Source organism: Prunus avium, chromosome 4 (genome assembly GCF_965620075.1).
Source record: "Prunus avium chromosome 4, drPruAviu1.hap1.1, whole genome shotgun sequence".
Lineage (NCBI taxonomy): Eukaryota > Viridiplantae > Streptophyta > Magnoliopsida > Rosales > Rosaceae > Prunus > Prunus avium.
Genome location: NC_142287.1, coordinates 31,615,906 through 31,630,182, shown reverse-complemented (window position 1 = coordinate 31,630,182; position 14,277 = coordinate 31,615,906). Strand labels below are relative to the sequence as shown.

The 14,277-nt window shown below is 36.1% G+C and overlaps 2 protein-coding genes across 9 annotated transcripts; one reads left to right on the top strand and one right to left on the bottom strand.

Moving 5' to 3' along the window:
• Positions 1-439: 439 nt before the first annotated feature.
• On the bottom strand, positions 440-2,231 carry LOC110764929 (large ribosomal subunit protein uL2x). The gene is made up of 2 exons (XM_021967977.2): positions 1,725-2,231; positions 440-958 (listed from the first exon to the last, which is right to left on the bottom strand). The coding sequence occupies exons 1-2, from the start codon at positions 2,162-2,164 to the stop codon at positions 616-618; spliced, it is 783 nt and encodes a 260-aa protein (XP_021823669.1). The 5' UTR covers positions 2,165-2,231; the 3' UTR covers positions 440-615.
• A 5,179-nt stretch (positions 2,232-7,410) lies between these two features.
• MUR4 (NAD(P)-binding Rossmann-fold superfamily protein) lies at positions 7,411-13,878 on the top strand. Of its 8 annotated transcripts, none has more exons than XM_088252115.1 (11): positions 7,411-7,583; positions 8,531-8,574; positions 8,942-9,066; positions 10,108-10,221; positions 10,314-10,421; positions 10,515-10,606; positions 11,635-11,776; positions 11,883-11,977; positions 12,589-12,718; positions 13,057-13,201; positions 13,314-13,878. In XM_088252115.1, the coding sequence occupies exons 2-11, from the start codon at positions 8,562-8,564 to the stop codon at positions 13,553-13,555; spliced, it is 1,206 nt and encodes a 401-aa protein (XP_088108241.1). In that variant the 5' UTR covers positions 7,411-7,583; positions 8,531-8,561; the 3' UTR covers positions 13,556-13,878. The 8 variants fall into 8 exon arrangements, with proteins under 8 accessions (XP_088108241.1, XP_021823702.1, XP_021823697.1 ...); XM_021968010.2 differs by having other exon boundaries at positions 7,423-7,583; positions 8,412-8,574; XM_021968005.2 differs by lacking the exon at positions 7,411-7,583 and adding an exon at positions 7,589-7,668 and having other exon boundaries at positions 8,412-8,574.
• Positions 13,879-14,277: the final 399 nt, after the last annotated feature.

Genomic DNA, 14,277 nt, shown 5'->3' with positions numbered 1-14,277 from the left:
GCATCATAATGTCATCCAAATCTGTACATTTGGGCAAAGAACCCACTACACTAGTGTAGTGGTTTAAAGCAAATACTCCATCAAAAAATGTCCTAGGTTCGAATCCTAGCATCCATTTAGTGAATGCGCCCCTCTCAATAAAAATACATTTTGGTCATTTGGAATTACTTACCCACATGAACCATTAGAGACCACAGGTCTACAATCAAATCTAATACGACCATAATTTCAAATAAATTTCATGTTTTCTGTATTAACCTTGCTTGTTAACATATTCCATGGAACTAAACTGGCAACCTCACAACACACTCGTTGAGTGGAACCTAAACTGATACCGTTTAGGTCAAAGGTATTCATCTCACCAACTCTAAGATGAGAATTTGAGTAGCGTTTTAAATTGTAATTATATAAAGCCTTGAAATTATTGAACACTTGGGCATAAAGGATAACCAAACAAAATTTCTGCCAAATGAACCCACTAGTGTCGGATAAAAACTAGTACACAAAGTAAACAGTACCAAAATAGCAAATTCAGAAAAAGGGAAAATGGTAATGTTGAGCACTCTTAAAAGATTTGGCGGTCCAAAAACAGAACATATAAATATAAAATTGGTCTTAAGCCTTGTCAGCCTTGGAGGCAGTGGCAGCAGCTTGTCCTCTAAGTCTTCCTGTTCTCCTTGCAGCAATGAGACCAACCTTCTGGCCAGGAGGAGCATCACGCCTGACTGTACTTGCATGTCCAATATGCTGGTGGTTACCTCCTCCGTGAGGATGCTCAACTGGATTCATAGCCACACCACGAACCTTAGGCCAGCAGTTCCTCTTCACTCTGAATTTGTGGTATGCATTACCAGCCTTGAGCATTGGCTTTTCAGTCCTGCCACCGCCGGCAACTTGCCCAATCATTGCCCTGCAGCCACTTGGCACAATCTTCTTCGCACCAGAAGGAAGCTTGATCCTGTTAAGAACACGTAAACAGACATAATCAGTTAGTCCCTCACCAAGTAAATGAAAAACAAAGCAGCAAATACCATCCATCATTTGGGCAAACACAATTAACATAAAACCTTACAATCATCAATGTATACCATTTCCAAGTAAAAGACGTTGAGAAAGAAAACATAGAAGTTAATTATAAAATAAATTGAAAAGCACATTCAGTAACAGATGTCAATGTATACCATTTCCAAGTAAAAGACGTTGAGAAAGAAAACATAGAAGTTAATGACAAAATAAATTGAAAAGCACATTCAGTAACAGATTTCAAAAGTCGAATGATCACATTGGACTAGTACTTTCTCAACCTCTAATTTTCCTTATTTCAACAATCTTCTGAACAATAACATAAAACAATCATAATCTCCATCAGAAAAAGCACATTGATTCATCTAAAATGAAACGTTGAGACCCAATCCATCTAAAATTCAAAATCCGATCTTACAACTACATTGATTCATATCCACACCACTATGACTAGCCACCACAAGCATAACTCAAAATGCCAGCCAAATCAACAAAACCCAAGAAACAAAACACCAGCTAGTGTCCCTTAATCTCAGACTGTGAGTATGAATATACCCAAGTGGGATTTTCAATAAAAATGCCATCTTTCATGCTTCATTATTGAAAAACAAGCTATATTTCATCAAAGAAGATATAATTACACTTCCGCAATACCAAAGAAATTAATCAAACGAAAACAAAACGATTGGAGAGAGAGATACCTGGAGGTATCGTTATCAGGGTTGTGGCTGATAACAACAGCGTAGTCACCAGAAGCCCTAGCAAGGGTTCCACGGTCACCAACATGGTGCTCGACGTTGCAGACTACAGCTCCTTCTGGGATCGATCTGAGAGGCAAAACATTTCCGACGACCAGATTGGCCTTCTTCCCACAATAGATGAACTGGCCAGTGTAGATACCCTCAGCGGCGACGAAGAGCTCGTTCTGCTTCTTGTATCGGAAAGGATGGCGGAAGCTGACTCGAGCGAGAGGGGCACCACGACCCGGGTCGTGGATAATCTCAGTGACGACGCCCTTGAGGTAGCCGTTGCGCTCGCCGAAGTCGAGGCTCCGGAACCGGGCCGGACCCTTGCGGTGGTGGGTGTGGGACTTGAAGACGGAACCGGCACCCTTACGCTGAGCTCTGATGACTCTTCCCATGGCTTCCCGCTGAGATGTCTCTGTGCTCTGTTAGCGGCCCCGAAATGAAGTTCCACAAACCCTAGAATTGCAAATTTATAGTATTTGAGATCAGCCTCCAAAACTATCTAAAACCCTAAAAGATGGGTGACATACATTCGGCCCAAAATGTGAGTGTTTGGATCGATAACAAATTGGGCCTAATTTTGAAATTTGGGAACCCTAATGCTTAAGAGGTAAAACGGGAATATTTAAATTAGCCCAAAGAACAATTTTGTGTTTACTTTAAGGCCCAAAAGATAGAGGATTTCAATATCCTTCTTCATTTTCCCCGTCAAATCTTTTGATAATATAATTAAAATATTATTAATAATTATCTCTGAATACAAAAGAGTCCAACTACAACTATACTGCTAGGAAGAGATTTCAAAAAATAAAATATATTTTTCGCTATTGTTTCTTTTGATGTGAGATTTCTAACTTTAGAGTAGAACATATATCCCTACATTTTACTGTGAATGTCAGTTTTTACCTACCCTTTGTTGGCAAAAATAATTTTTTGTCTTCCTGCGATGCTGGTGACAACTCCATCATTAAAGGATGCCACTCTTTCTCAAAATCTTCTGTTCTTTTCGAGATGTGACTTCACGAGGAGCGGCAATATTGGAGAAAGGGGACAAATTTGTATACATTGGTTTTATGTGGCATTCACATGATATATAGTAAGTGTGAGATAGATATATAGTAAGTGTGAGATAACTGTTTTATGAAACGAGCATCTTATAACGTGTCATTCTCATAATATAGAAAGTGTGAGATAATCGTTTTCATGAAGCGGGTGTAAACAAGTTTTTCTCCGGAATGAGACTTGTTGAAAACTTGAGATCCAATGTGAATGCAGGATCTAATCTTTAGCCTCAGTCACCTCCCAAGTTAACCATGAAAATGAGAATGAGAATGAGAATTAGAGGGATAAAAGAATGATATGGAAAAGGCCCCGAACCCAACCACAAAATGATCTTTTAACTTTGTAATTTGTATTCATAGCCGACCTGAGCCGAAGAAGAAGGAGCCTAACTTGACTAACCTTTTGAGTGCCAGATGGCCTTCCTCTGTGGAAAAAGGTAGGCAGGCATCATCCATGCAGATAAAGTCTATGGGTCCAAAAAAATTCAATAATGCATACCAACTTTATGTTGACTATTATACTAGCTAGTTGCCGAATTTATAAAATTAATTTTAGTCTGCATTATATTCATTATTAGATGGATATATACATTGACTTAAATCCCCTTAATTCTGACGCTTTATGAATTTAAATATTTAATCTATATCATTTAAAAATATATAATTAATCTCTAATGGACTTTAAATATATTATATACCCTACTACAATAATAGCATAAATTAGATGATGTGTATATTAATATTCACTCACAAAGTTGACATCAAAAGAAAAACTAAAAACCTCACAAGCTTTTTCATAAACTTATAATTATACATTATTTTGGAAAACTAACAGATAAACTTACTTTTTTAAGTATCAATGGGCACCAACTCATTTAATTAATGCATATAATAGCATAAAAAATCTGTATACAACGATTATGGTGCGTGACATGTCGTGATCGGTCAAAAATAGCAAAATAGTGTTATTTCCCTTTCACACAAGTGATTCTCCTATAATTGGAAAGATACCGAAGATAAATATCTGTAAAACATTGGTGGCCCTAGCTGTCAGATCTTCATTATATGGTTGTTTGTTTCAACTTCAATACCATGCCACGCTTTGAACTTCCAACTTTAGTCTTAGAATTAAACCTAATAAAAGTGCAATTTTCCATTTCATGCCTTTTTTTTAATAAGTATGTTCTAATTTCGAAATCGGTACATTTTCTCTGTTAATGAAAAAACATCCACAAGCAAAGCAACAACTAGGAGATAATTATTTGCCGTGTATACAGGTAAACACTTTAGATCCTCATCAATCACGCCAAAATTTGTTCAAGCTTACTAAACTTAGTCCAAACCTAAGGTCAATCATCATTGCATTAAGGGCTGCCTAACCAACTTGACATTTTCCAATTAGGGCAATGTATACAAAATATATATATATATAGTCTTGGATTGATCCAGATCTTCGGTGTACTATTCCAAGTGGTCATGTGTTTGTATGATTGAAATACAAGACATGAGAGCACTACCCGGATGTTTTCATTTGATGAATCCCATAATTGAAGACTTTAAAATATACTGTTACTCAATTGGCATTCATGGTAGGTATATCATGGTCCATATACTCCATGGAATGGGGAGGCAAAATGCACGGCTGTTATTTATTCATGCAACAGCAGCCGGCCCGGTTAGGTTTTCCCCAGGAGGTACCAAACATCTATTTTTATGTCATTTCAACCATAAAGTCGTCCTCATGAATTTGATTGAAAGTTAGATGAATCTCTCTCCACTCGACTCCACCCCCTTTCTCATTATTTTAGACTTCTATTTTAGCATCCCATTTTGGACGGCTTGCTGCATGTCTTTCACAGCTTTTGACTAATCATGCACGATGGCTTCTTTGGCTTCGACTGACTCAACTCTGGTTTAATTCCTGTGGTTGTAGACGTGGAAAAGTGGTAAATCTTTGCTCATTGTTCTTTAGCTTTTTAATCTCACCTTTTGCTTATATTGCACACTTGAACTAATTAAAGTTTGTTTTATTCTTCTGATTAAAGAAAAAACAAACTTATTCAAATGTGAAGCAATCTCGAAGGTGATTAATAATAAGTACTTCCTAAGCCAACCTGAGCGGTGGATACAGAATTTGCAGACCAGATGTAGACATCAACTTTGGTACCAAAATTAAAAGGGTACCAAACAACATCACGAATAATATATATATACCCCACAAAGCTGCTTTATATGGAATCAAAAGTTAATCTTCTTTTTTTCGTAATTAGATGAAGTAAACAATGTAATTACGCATGATAAATACTGTCGGCAAGTTGCAGTAATCAAGCTCAGAGTGTGCTTCATCATTCATTCATGGGGAGTGCCACATACAATATTTTGTAGCAACCCGTGAGAGATTATGGCCCACCATTGTCACTCTGTGAATCTGCAGGGAGAGATTGAGAGAGAGAGAGAGAGAGAGAGAGAGAGAGAGAGAGAGAGAGAGAGAGAGGGTTTGGTATGCCAGTTATAATTATAGAGAGGCAGGCAGGTCACCTTTATAAGGAATATTCAAACCAGAATACGGGCATGGCCCCAGAAATTAAAATTTCATGCATGATGTGTTTCAAAATGATGGGGTTCATATTTATGGAGGTTTACTTTCTCTCAGGACATGCAAGGTTGAGGGAATTAATTCTACATATTTTTATTCAGTTAATTACTATATATGAAGAGTTAATTAATTCATTAAGCTTAAGGGAATATTAAGGAATATAAAGATCTTCAATAATAAACACGACTATCGAGGCATAACATGGAGTATTAAAAGAAAACACTTATATGAAAATACTTGATTTGACGATATTTTTTTCAAGTTCAAATACAAGTGTGACAGATATATAAAGTTGCAATCACTTACATTTCCACATGCTCGCATGTGCATGAGTGCTAAATAAATAAATAAATTCATTCATATTTAAACTAATATTTTGGTCTAATTCTTCATGTTGCAATTCTTATAGTCAAGTTTTGACGTGGTTTACGTCGAGCTTTGTAATTCAAAATAAGATTAGTTATTCACTCTAATATTGGTTGCCGAAAGATGCATTTTTATTTTTGTAAAAGATCGAGCGTCTAGATATACAAGAGTTCTCGTGTGTTACAAAATGACGGACAAAAATTCAAATGTTACTTTAAACATCACTTCATCGATCCCATCATCCTAGGGAGAGACTCCACACACAGAGTAATAGGCAACAATAAACTTTCTAAAACATCATAGGAAAAGAGTACGGTGATCATGGAGATGCTTGGCCAAACCTGGGCTTCATGTTTGATTCTGATCTGAACAACAATGGTCAAATCGACCTGTAATAATAGATTCCAAAGTCCTTGACCTCATGAGAGAGAAAAAACCAATCATGTAGGTAAGGTAACAATGAAAACTTACTTAGGTTAAATTCAAGTTGGTTCTTGTCATGTTGTGATTAAACCTAAGATAATTTGTAATTATCAGCATAGTTCATCTCCCTTGTTATCCTCTTGAGGTTGTTTTATCATATAATACAATCCATTAATTACGTAATTAGTTCTTTAATTACATCAGTTGATCTCTAACATAATTGAGACCTTATTTTGACGACACGTGGCCAAACAGATAGAAGATTTTGGGTATAGATTTTATGAATTTTTGGCTTCTCAAGGCTGGTCCAAGGAGATACACCCAAAGTTAATAAAGTGCAAAACCCTAGTTCTACTACATACCAATTAATTACATCATTTGAGTACGTATGATCTTTTATATTTTTTTTTCCCTAATGAGAGATAAAAATTCGAACTTCAGATTTCTTTTCCCGTTTTTGTCAAGAATTTCAGATTTCTTTTCTCTTTTGTCAAGAATTTCAGATTTCGTTCAATGCTAGGAATATTAATACCTAAGTGGTTTTTGGGTTTAAACCCTATAGTACTCGTGTGCGTAAGTTTTTTCTCCTTCATAAATTTTGGAAAAAAAAAGTAAATCAATAATTGTCTTTTCACCCCCAACAAAAAGGAACACAATAATTGTGGGTACAGTATATCTCATAATTACATTCATTTTATTAATTTTGCTTTCTTTGGTTGGTATTATTGATTGTTTTTGTTTTTACCAAAACAGAAAATTTGAGAAAGTTATATAAAAAAAAAACCAATAATCAGACTCTTGAAAGAAGAACAAAAAATTAGAAGCTGCCTCAAGACATGGAGAAAACGGGTCCTACAAAGTGGTGGGTCCATAAGATTAGAAATAAATAAAAAGAAAAGGGAGGGAGGTGGTGGCATGTTATTGGTGGGTGTAGAGAAACTCGACCCGCATTCGTCGCAAAGAAGACATTCATAGGAAAGAAGATGATTGGAAACAGAGAGATAGATTCTGAACAAGACCATATTGTGAAGTGTTTTAATGTTTTTCTGTTTTCTTAATTGAAAGCAATTTAATTTAACAAAACTCTAAAAAAATAAAGGACAAATTGTAAATCTTTTTTTATTTTTTTTATTTATAGAAATTTCAAAGTCTACGATTTTCTTTGTGCTTTTCTTCTCTTTCTGCGCACAAAACAAATAGGAACGCAACAGCTCACAAACATGAACTCGCTGAGAAATCCCCGCCTATTAGAATTACAAGCCTCTCCTTTTCTTTCTCTCTCTTTTTATTTTCAAACGCCAAGGCCACCCACAACAACAACAACGACACCTCAGCTCGTGACCCTCTTCTCTTTTTCCTTTGCCGATTGTACGTTTCCTCTCTCTCTCTCGTACGATTTTAATTTTCCTTTTGCTTTTTTCTTTTGGATTCATGTATCTCTGCCCTTATATTTGTAAGCTTTTTGTTCTCATTGTCATGTTTTTGCATCTGGGTCCTTCTAGTTTTGGTTTCTATTTCTGTGCATCAGAGCCTATTAATGCTTTTATTTGTTTGTTTGTTTTTTTTTGCTTCAGCCTTCAGGTACTTTTGTTTATAACAATAAATAACTGTGATCATCACAGAGAAATTGGGTACCTATTTGATTTTTTACCCTTACTGAGTAAAATTTGTGGTGTTTATTGCCGGTGGGTCTATTTGGATCTCGAAATTTCGAGTTTTCACGGTGGGGTTTGTTCTGGGTCTCTCTACCTTATTGGGTTTGTTTTTCTTCAGCTATTTCAGATTCCGGACAATGGTTTCACCTCTGAAAAATGGTCCTTTAAAGTTCGTCTTTTTCCTTTGGCAGACATGTTCTGACAATCAAAAGATGTGCATGTGATTCCCGTATATATAGGAATGTTAGGCCTGTTGATGTTTTGTTTTTGAAAAACTTATATGGGTGTGTTCTTTTGGGTCTCCTTGGATCTTGTAATTCGGAATTCGTCTCTTTCTTCTGTTTTGAAATTTGAAGATGACCGGTGAAATTTCCAGGGCTCCTATGTGTGTCTTTCTGTTCAGAAATTTTTTCCCTTTGGGATTTGAACCTTTTCGTTTGATCCTTTTTCTAGAGAGGGCCCAGTTATGACCACTTTTGAGTTTAATAAATTTTCCCATGAATTTGAATTTCTTGCTGATTGTGTTTGGTTTGCACTGCAGTTCATTACACCAAAAGCATATTCAAGGATAGGTTATACTTGGTCATTGACATTGAGGCATAAAATTTGATTCCTGTTTATAAGCATCGAAGACATTCTCCAAATGCTAAATTTTGGCAGGGCCAGAAGTCAGTCAAGGACCAATAGATCCATGTCTCTTGGAGGTGACATTTCCTTTTCCTTTTCCTTAGATAATCTTTTCTGTTCTGTCATGTTAATTCAATTTCGTCAAGTGGTTAACATTACTTTAGTATATATACAGCTTTTTTTTTTAATTGCCTTTTAGTTTAAGCTTTTCAATTTCACCATTCTAAAAAGAATGAATTTTGTTATTATCACCGTGCCTTCTGATAAAAGGAGATTAGAAGGAGGTTGAACTGAAATGAGAGTCCTCGAAATGTGTTTATTTTGTAGGTCTTTGTATTCAAAGAATACTCTAATTTACCTTCTTTTTTCAACTGCATAGGGTATGAATTTTCTGCTTGAATTATAAGTCTTAAGCCTATGTACTGAACCCTGTTGTGCTTGTAGGAATGGATTATCCAGATCCCAAGAGGAAGAACAATTTCGTAGGAAAAATTCTTCTGGCTGCTACCCTTACAGCATTATGCATTATCATGCTGAAACAGTCCCCATCTTTCAATACCCCAAGCATGGTAATCCCTTAATCCTACAATTTTTGTATCAAAGTGATTATCAGCTTAATGATCCTTTTTTTCTTAATGCAATATAATCCCTTCCTGATTAGATAATTTTCAATATCTCTTTTTACTACTCTTGACCCATTTGACCATTACCCAACAATAATTGTTTTAGTTTTTAGGTCTGACATATTAGAGAATGTTTCAGTTGCATAGGCTGGTATACCTGTTTCAGTTCAATTGTAGCACACTTATCGCGTGTTTATTTATTTCATCTACCATGCCGCTAAAAGCAATCTTCCATGAATTTAAACTTGTGAAGGTTTTCTTATTGTCCTATATGCTTTTTGTGTATGTTGGCATAACACTTTGGTTACTTGGACTTTGCTTTTAACAGTGTTACAATACAATAGTTTGCTTTTATTGTTTAAACTTGAAGAATGAGCATTTAAATGTGGAAGAATACTATTACTTCTTAAGATACATAGGACATCTCACATTTTGTTAAGTTGTATGGGACTGTGATTTCTATGTGTCTACAGATATTGAATGTGTTTCTCCAAAACAGCAAAAAAGTGTCTTTGTGGCTGTCTAGTTAATGAAAGTTGCCATAGTATATGGCAACCATGCATCCAAGGACATAGTACAACAGATGAGGCTGTCTGAGCAATTAAGGGGTCCAACTAGCCTCACCGTTTTCTAGGACATCATAACAGGGATCAGAAGATGAAGTTAATTTTAGTCATCCTCACAGGAGAAATCATTATCATCATTTTATCATCTTGCTTCTGGTTGGGATTATCAAACTTGATCCAGCGTGTTTTCTTTTCGCTTATTGTCTATACCTGCTTGGGTTCAATTGAAGTGTCCTCTGCAACCTTCTTGTCGTTTGACAGAGTGATAGCACATATTTTTTTGTTTGTTTTTGATTTGTTGGTTTGGCCACATATTCTGCATATTTTGTTTGTTTTTAATACTTAGGTATGAAAACTTGGATACAAGAATCAGGAAGTTCTATGAACTTTTTCTTACCATGTACAATTTATTTCTGTCCAGTTCTCCCTTCATGAATCAGGGGTAACCCATGTCCTAGTAACAGGAGGTGCTGGATTTATTGGTTCACATGCTGCATTGCGACTTCTGAAGGATTCATATCGTGTAACTATCGTGGTAGGTTTCTTTTGGATTAAGTTGGGGGTCTTTTTTGTAATTTAACTTGATAATTACTGTATATCCTTAAGGATTTGTTCTTTTGTTGACAGGATAACCTCTCACGGGGAAACCTAGGTGCAATTAAGGTTCTCCAAGAACTATTTCCTGAACCTGGAAGGCTTCAGTTTATTTATGCTGACTTGGGGGATGCAAAATCCGTATCCTTGTGATGTCCTTGATAAGTATTTTCAAAATATTTATGCAAATAAAAAGGGATAAGTTCCATTGTAGCCCTTAACTGAATATTCCAGGTTAACAAAATTTTTTCAGAAAATGCCTTTGATGCTGTGATGCATTTTGCAGCTGTTGCATACGTGGGGGAAAGCACCCTTGATCCACTTAAGTGAGTACTATGCATGAACTAGAGCAGGACCATTTACTATTATTCAAATTATGCTCGTCTTGCTTGTGCGGTTTTTTATACATGAGGTGATAAAAGTGAATGAGTTTTCACCGGAACTCTTTTTATTCAAGAAATTATTGATTTTTTCCCTTGGTGATGCTATGTGGATTGCAATACATGAAATGCAGCTAAGGGTTAGGAATTTAGGGGTAATGTTGGATGTTGATATGGTAGTTTATATTTCTCGCTGACAGAAAAGAAAAGTCTTGTGCTTCCTTTATTACAAGGCAAAAAAGCGCATAAAAGTTTTAGATGACAGAAAGCCTGACTTTCTGGAATTTCTGAAAAGCATGCTTGTTTTACTTGTGTGATCTGTCTAGCTAGTAAGGCTCAATGAGTTTTCAGTGGAACTTCTTTGATTCAAGAAATTTTGGATTGTTGTTCTTATTGCTGCAAGGATAATAATACAGGAGTTGTAGCGCTAAGGGTTACAGGAATTGTAGCTCATTCTAGTCCACAAGAGGGTGCCTATAGAAGTTTTAAGTGACAAAAAACACTGATATTTTGGAATTTGTTGAATTGCTTTCACTGGGCGGCACCATTATTTTTGAAATTTTAATAAGAAATCTATTCAGCTTTCCCTAATAATATTCAACTTTTTCCACATTAAAATTTTCAAACATCACTACTTGTGCTGGAATCATATTGTTTTTGGTGTTAACTTCCTTGTTATATATTGTTTTCAGTTTTGAGGTTTTGATGTTTGCTCCTGTTTCTTTGATGTCCTCTTGTTGTTTTCATTTGCATTGTTTCTGGCTGCTTGTTTTCTTGTGGGTAGTTCTTAAGTTTTTGTGGACTGCTGGTCCACATTGATTCTACTCCCTTTTATACCTTACTAATTAACCTATCCTGAAAAAGAAAAGACTTCCTATATGGCTATCCTTTGATATAAGCAAGTCAAATGGTGCATTTTTTGCTATAACATTTGCAAATAATCTTATTAATGATATTTTTGGCTTTTTGCACAGGTATTACCACAATATTACGTCGAATACCTTGGTGGTTTTGGAGTCAATGGCTACACATGGTGTGAAGACTTTGATATATTCTAGTACATGTGCAACATATGGGGAACCTGAAAAGATGCCTATTACTGAAGAAACTCCACAGGTGGGTTGTCCTATACCTTGATTTTTGTTTTGCATCCAAGAAATAAACTTGTTTAGTTGTTGACTTTGATGGTCTGCCAATAAATTCACATGACTGCATAATTCAGGTCCCAATTAATCCATATGGAAAAGCTAAGAAGATGGCAGAAGATATTATCTTGGATTTCTCTAAGAATTCAGACATGGCAGTCATGATCCTCAGGTTGGTTTCCTAATAACAATTTTTTTTTTCAAACCTTTTGATGTTTTTTTGGATTGTTCTTAACCTAGGTACCTTCCTGTGAGTAACCTTGTTTAGTAACCACTTTGTCACCATTAGTTTGAAGTTATCTTCCTTTGCAATTGAAACATGAATCACGTGGCAATATTTTTGACCATTTTGTCATCTTCAACTTTTCATAGCTTAAGTCCTGCTTTTCTTCTAAAGTCATGTGGCGGTTGGACTTGAAACCTTGGTGCGCCACCTGGGCTTTGGCTCAGGTGGCAATGAATGCGGGGTTTTGGATGGGGATTTTGTTGAACTTGAGAACCTTTGCGTGATTTCTGATGGTTATGGCTTTATTCCATTTTACAAATTGGCTCTCTGCGCAAAGCTAGTATGCTTTACTTTTTCTTTTAGTTGCAAGTTTCCTTTGGTTTTTGTTCACAATTATGTTCATCTTTGTCTATATTTCTTTGGATTAGGGAAGGTCAGCAACTTGTCTCATTTCCTGTATAATGAGCACAATAAAACTTCAAGCCCATGTGATATTTTCTGTAGACTAAGCAACTTGTCACAAAACTTTTTTTCTTTCAAATTTTGGAATCTTTCAGGTACTTCAATGTGATTGGGTCGGATCCAGAGGGCAGATTAGGCGAAGCTCCCAGACCTGAGCTTCGTGAGCATGGACGAATATCAGGTGCTTGTTTTGATGCAGCTCGCAGCATTATTCCTGGGCTAAAGGTATGCTGTTGTTTAATTATTAACAGATATAGATGAAGTTATAGGTTTGGTTATTAAAGTTATGACTAGCCCACCGTATTTAATTATGGAAACCCTACATGAATCATTTGAAAAAAAAAATCATACTCATTGTTACATGCCATAAAGGGGAAAAAGAAAACCGATGTTTGGGATTTAAAAGCATGTACATATATCTAAGATCATTTTTATCATCTTCATCTCACTAGTAAAGTTGGGATGTTTCGTATGTTTGGACAATGGACAGTTAGTTTTCTCATGTCATCTTTCCCTATGATCTTTGAAGTGGTTGGAATTTTAGTAATGAAAGTGCTTTGCAGGTTAGAGGTACAGATTATAAAACATCTGATGGCACTTGCATAAGGGACTATATAGATGTCACTGATTTGGTTGATGCTCATGTGAAAGCTCTTGAGCATGCACAGCCCCGTAAAGTGGGAATCTACAATGTTGGCACTGGAAAAGGTAGGGGTAAATGGAATCAATATGAATTTAACTGCATTTCTTATTGTACAAGAGATTTTGTAGTGAATAGCAGAATTTGGTCCTAAGCTTGTATGTGGCTGTCTATTACCAGGTAGTTCAGTAAAGGAGTTCGTGGAGGCTTGCAAGAAGGCAACTGGGGTGGACATCAAAGTTGATTTCCTTCCCCGTCGGCCTGGCGACTATGCTGAGGTCTATAGTGACCCATCTAAGATCCTGCGTGAACTCAACTGGACAGCTCAACACACCAATCTTCAAGAGAGTTTGCAGATTGCGTGGAGATGGCAAAAGTCACACCGTGATGGGTACGGAATCCCGTTGGCGATGTATTCTTGAACGGAACCCCGTTGGCAATGTCTTTTTGAAATGGTCACAGCATTGCATAGCATGAAGACAGACACAATATCCCTTGCAGTGCATGACTCAAGCCACACTTCTTTAGCTCAGTTAGAAGAGGGGGGGTTTCAGAATTCCCCATTAACCAAAAAAGAAAAGGCTGAGGGGTTTCAGAATTAATATAAATTTTTTGTTGTTTATTCTTTAGTAGTAGTCTATCTGTTACGTGGCCGGAAAAAAAAGGAGCAGCCAATCTGTTACGTGTATTCGAATGATGATATAGTTCAATAATGATGCCCAGGAGCAGTATAGCTTTTATCCTATCTTTCTGTCATTCTTCTCTCCTTGGTATCCAATGCTTGTTAGTAGTGGTTTAATTTTGACATCTGCTCTATCCGGATCTTCAGGGAACTCCATTGTCTACGGCCTTGTTAGTAGATTTGTGTATTTATACATGTACAAATTTATTTTTTTAAAATACTAAAAATTTTGGTACACTTTTCAATCATACAAAAGAATACACATATTATACACTTCAAATTAAGTACACGTTTTTTAAAATAATATAGATAAAATTCAAGTATGAATAAATAGTTGATTGGTTCTTTACATTCTATTTTCTTTGAGAAGGAACACTTATCTTAACCTTTGAAGGCTGTAGGGGCAAACCCCTTAATTTAGATTGGTTGAGGTAAGTTGTTAGGTTGGTCGTTTGTAAGGGC

What these genes read in the sequence shown, in the direction of transcription:
- LOC110764929 (XM_021967977.2), bottom strand. Translation starts at nt 2,164, where the DNA reads ATGGGAAGAGTCATCAGAGCTCAGCGTAAGGGTGCCGGTTCCGTCTTC. An exon ending in CCTGATAACGATACCTCCAG is followed by an intron (nt 959 to 1,724) that starts GTATCTCTCTCT and finishes TGTTCTTAACAG; the next exon opens with GATCAAGCTTCCTTCTGGTG.
- MUR4 (XM_021968010.2), top strand. Translation starts at nt 8,514, where the DNA reads ATGCTAAATTTTGGCAGGGCCAGAAGTCAGTCAAGGACCAATAGATCC. An exon ending in TAGATCCATGTCTCTTGGAG is followed by an intron (nt 8,575 to 8,941) that starts GTGACATTTCCT and finishes TTGTGCTTGTAG; the next exon opens with GAATGGATTATCCAGATCCC. An exon ending in GCATTATTCCTGGGCTAAAG is followed by an intron (nt 12,719 to 13,056) that starts GTATGCTGTTGT and finishes AGTGCTTTGCAG; the next exon opens with GTTAGAGGTACAGATTATAA.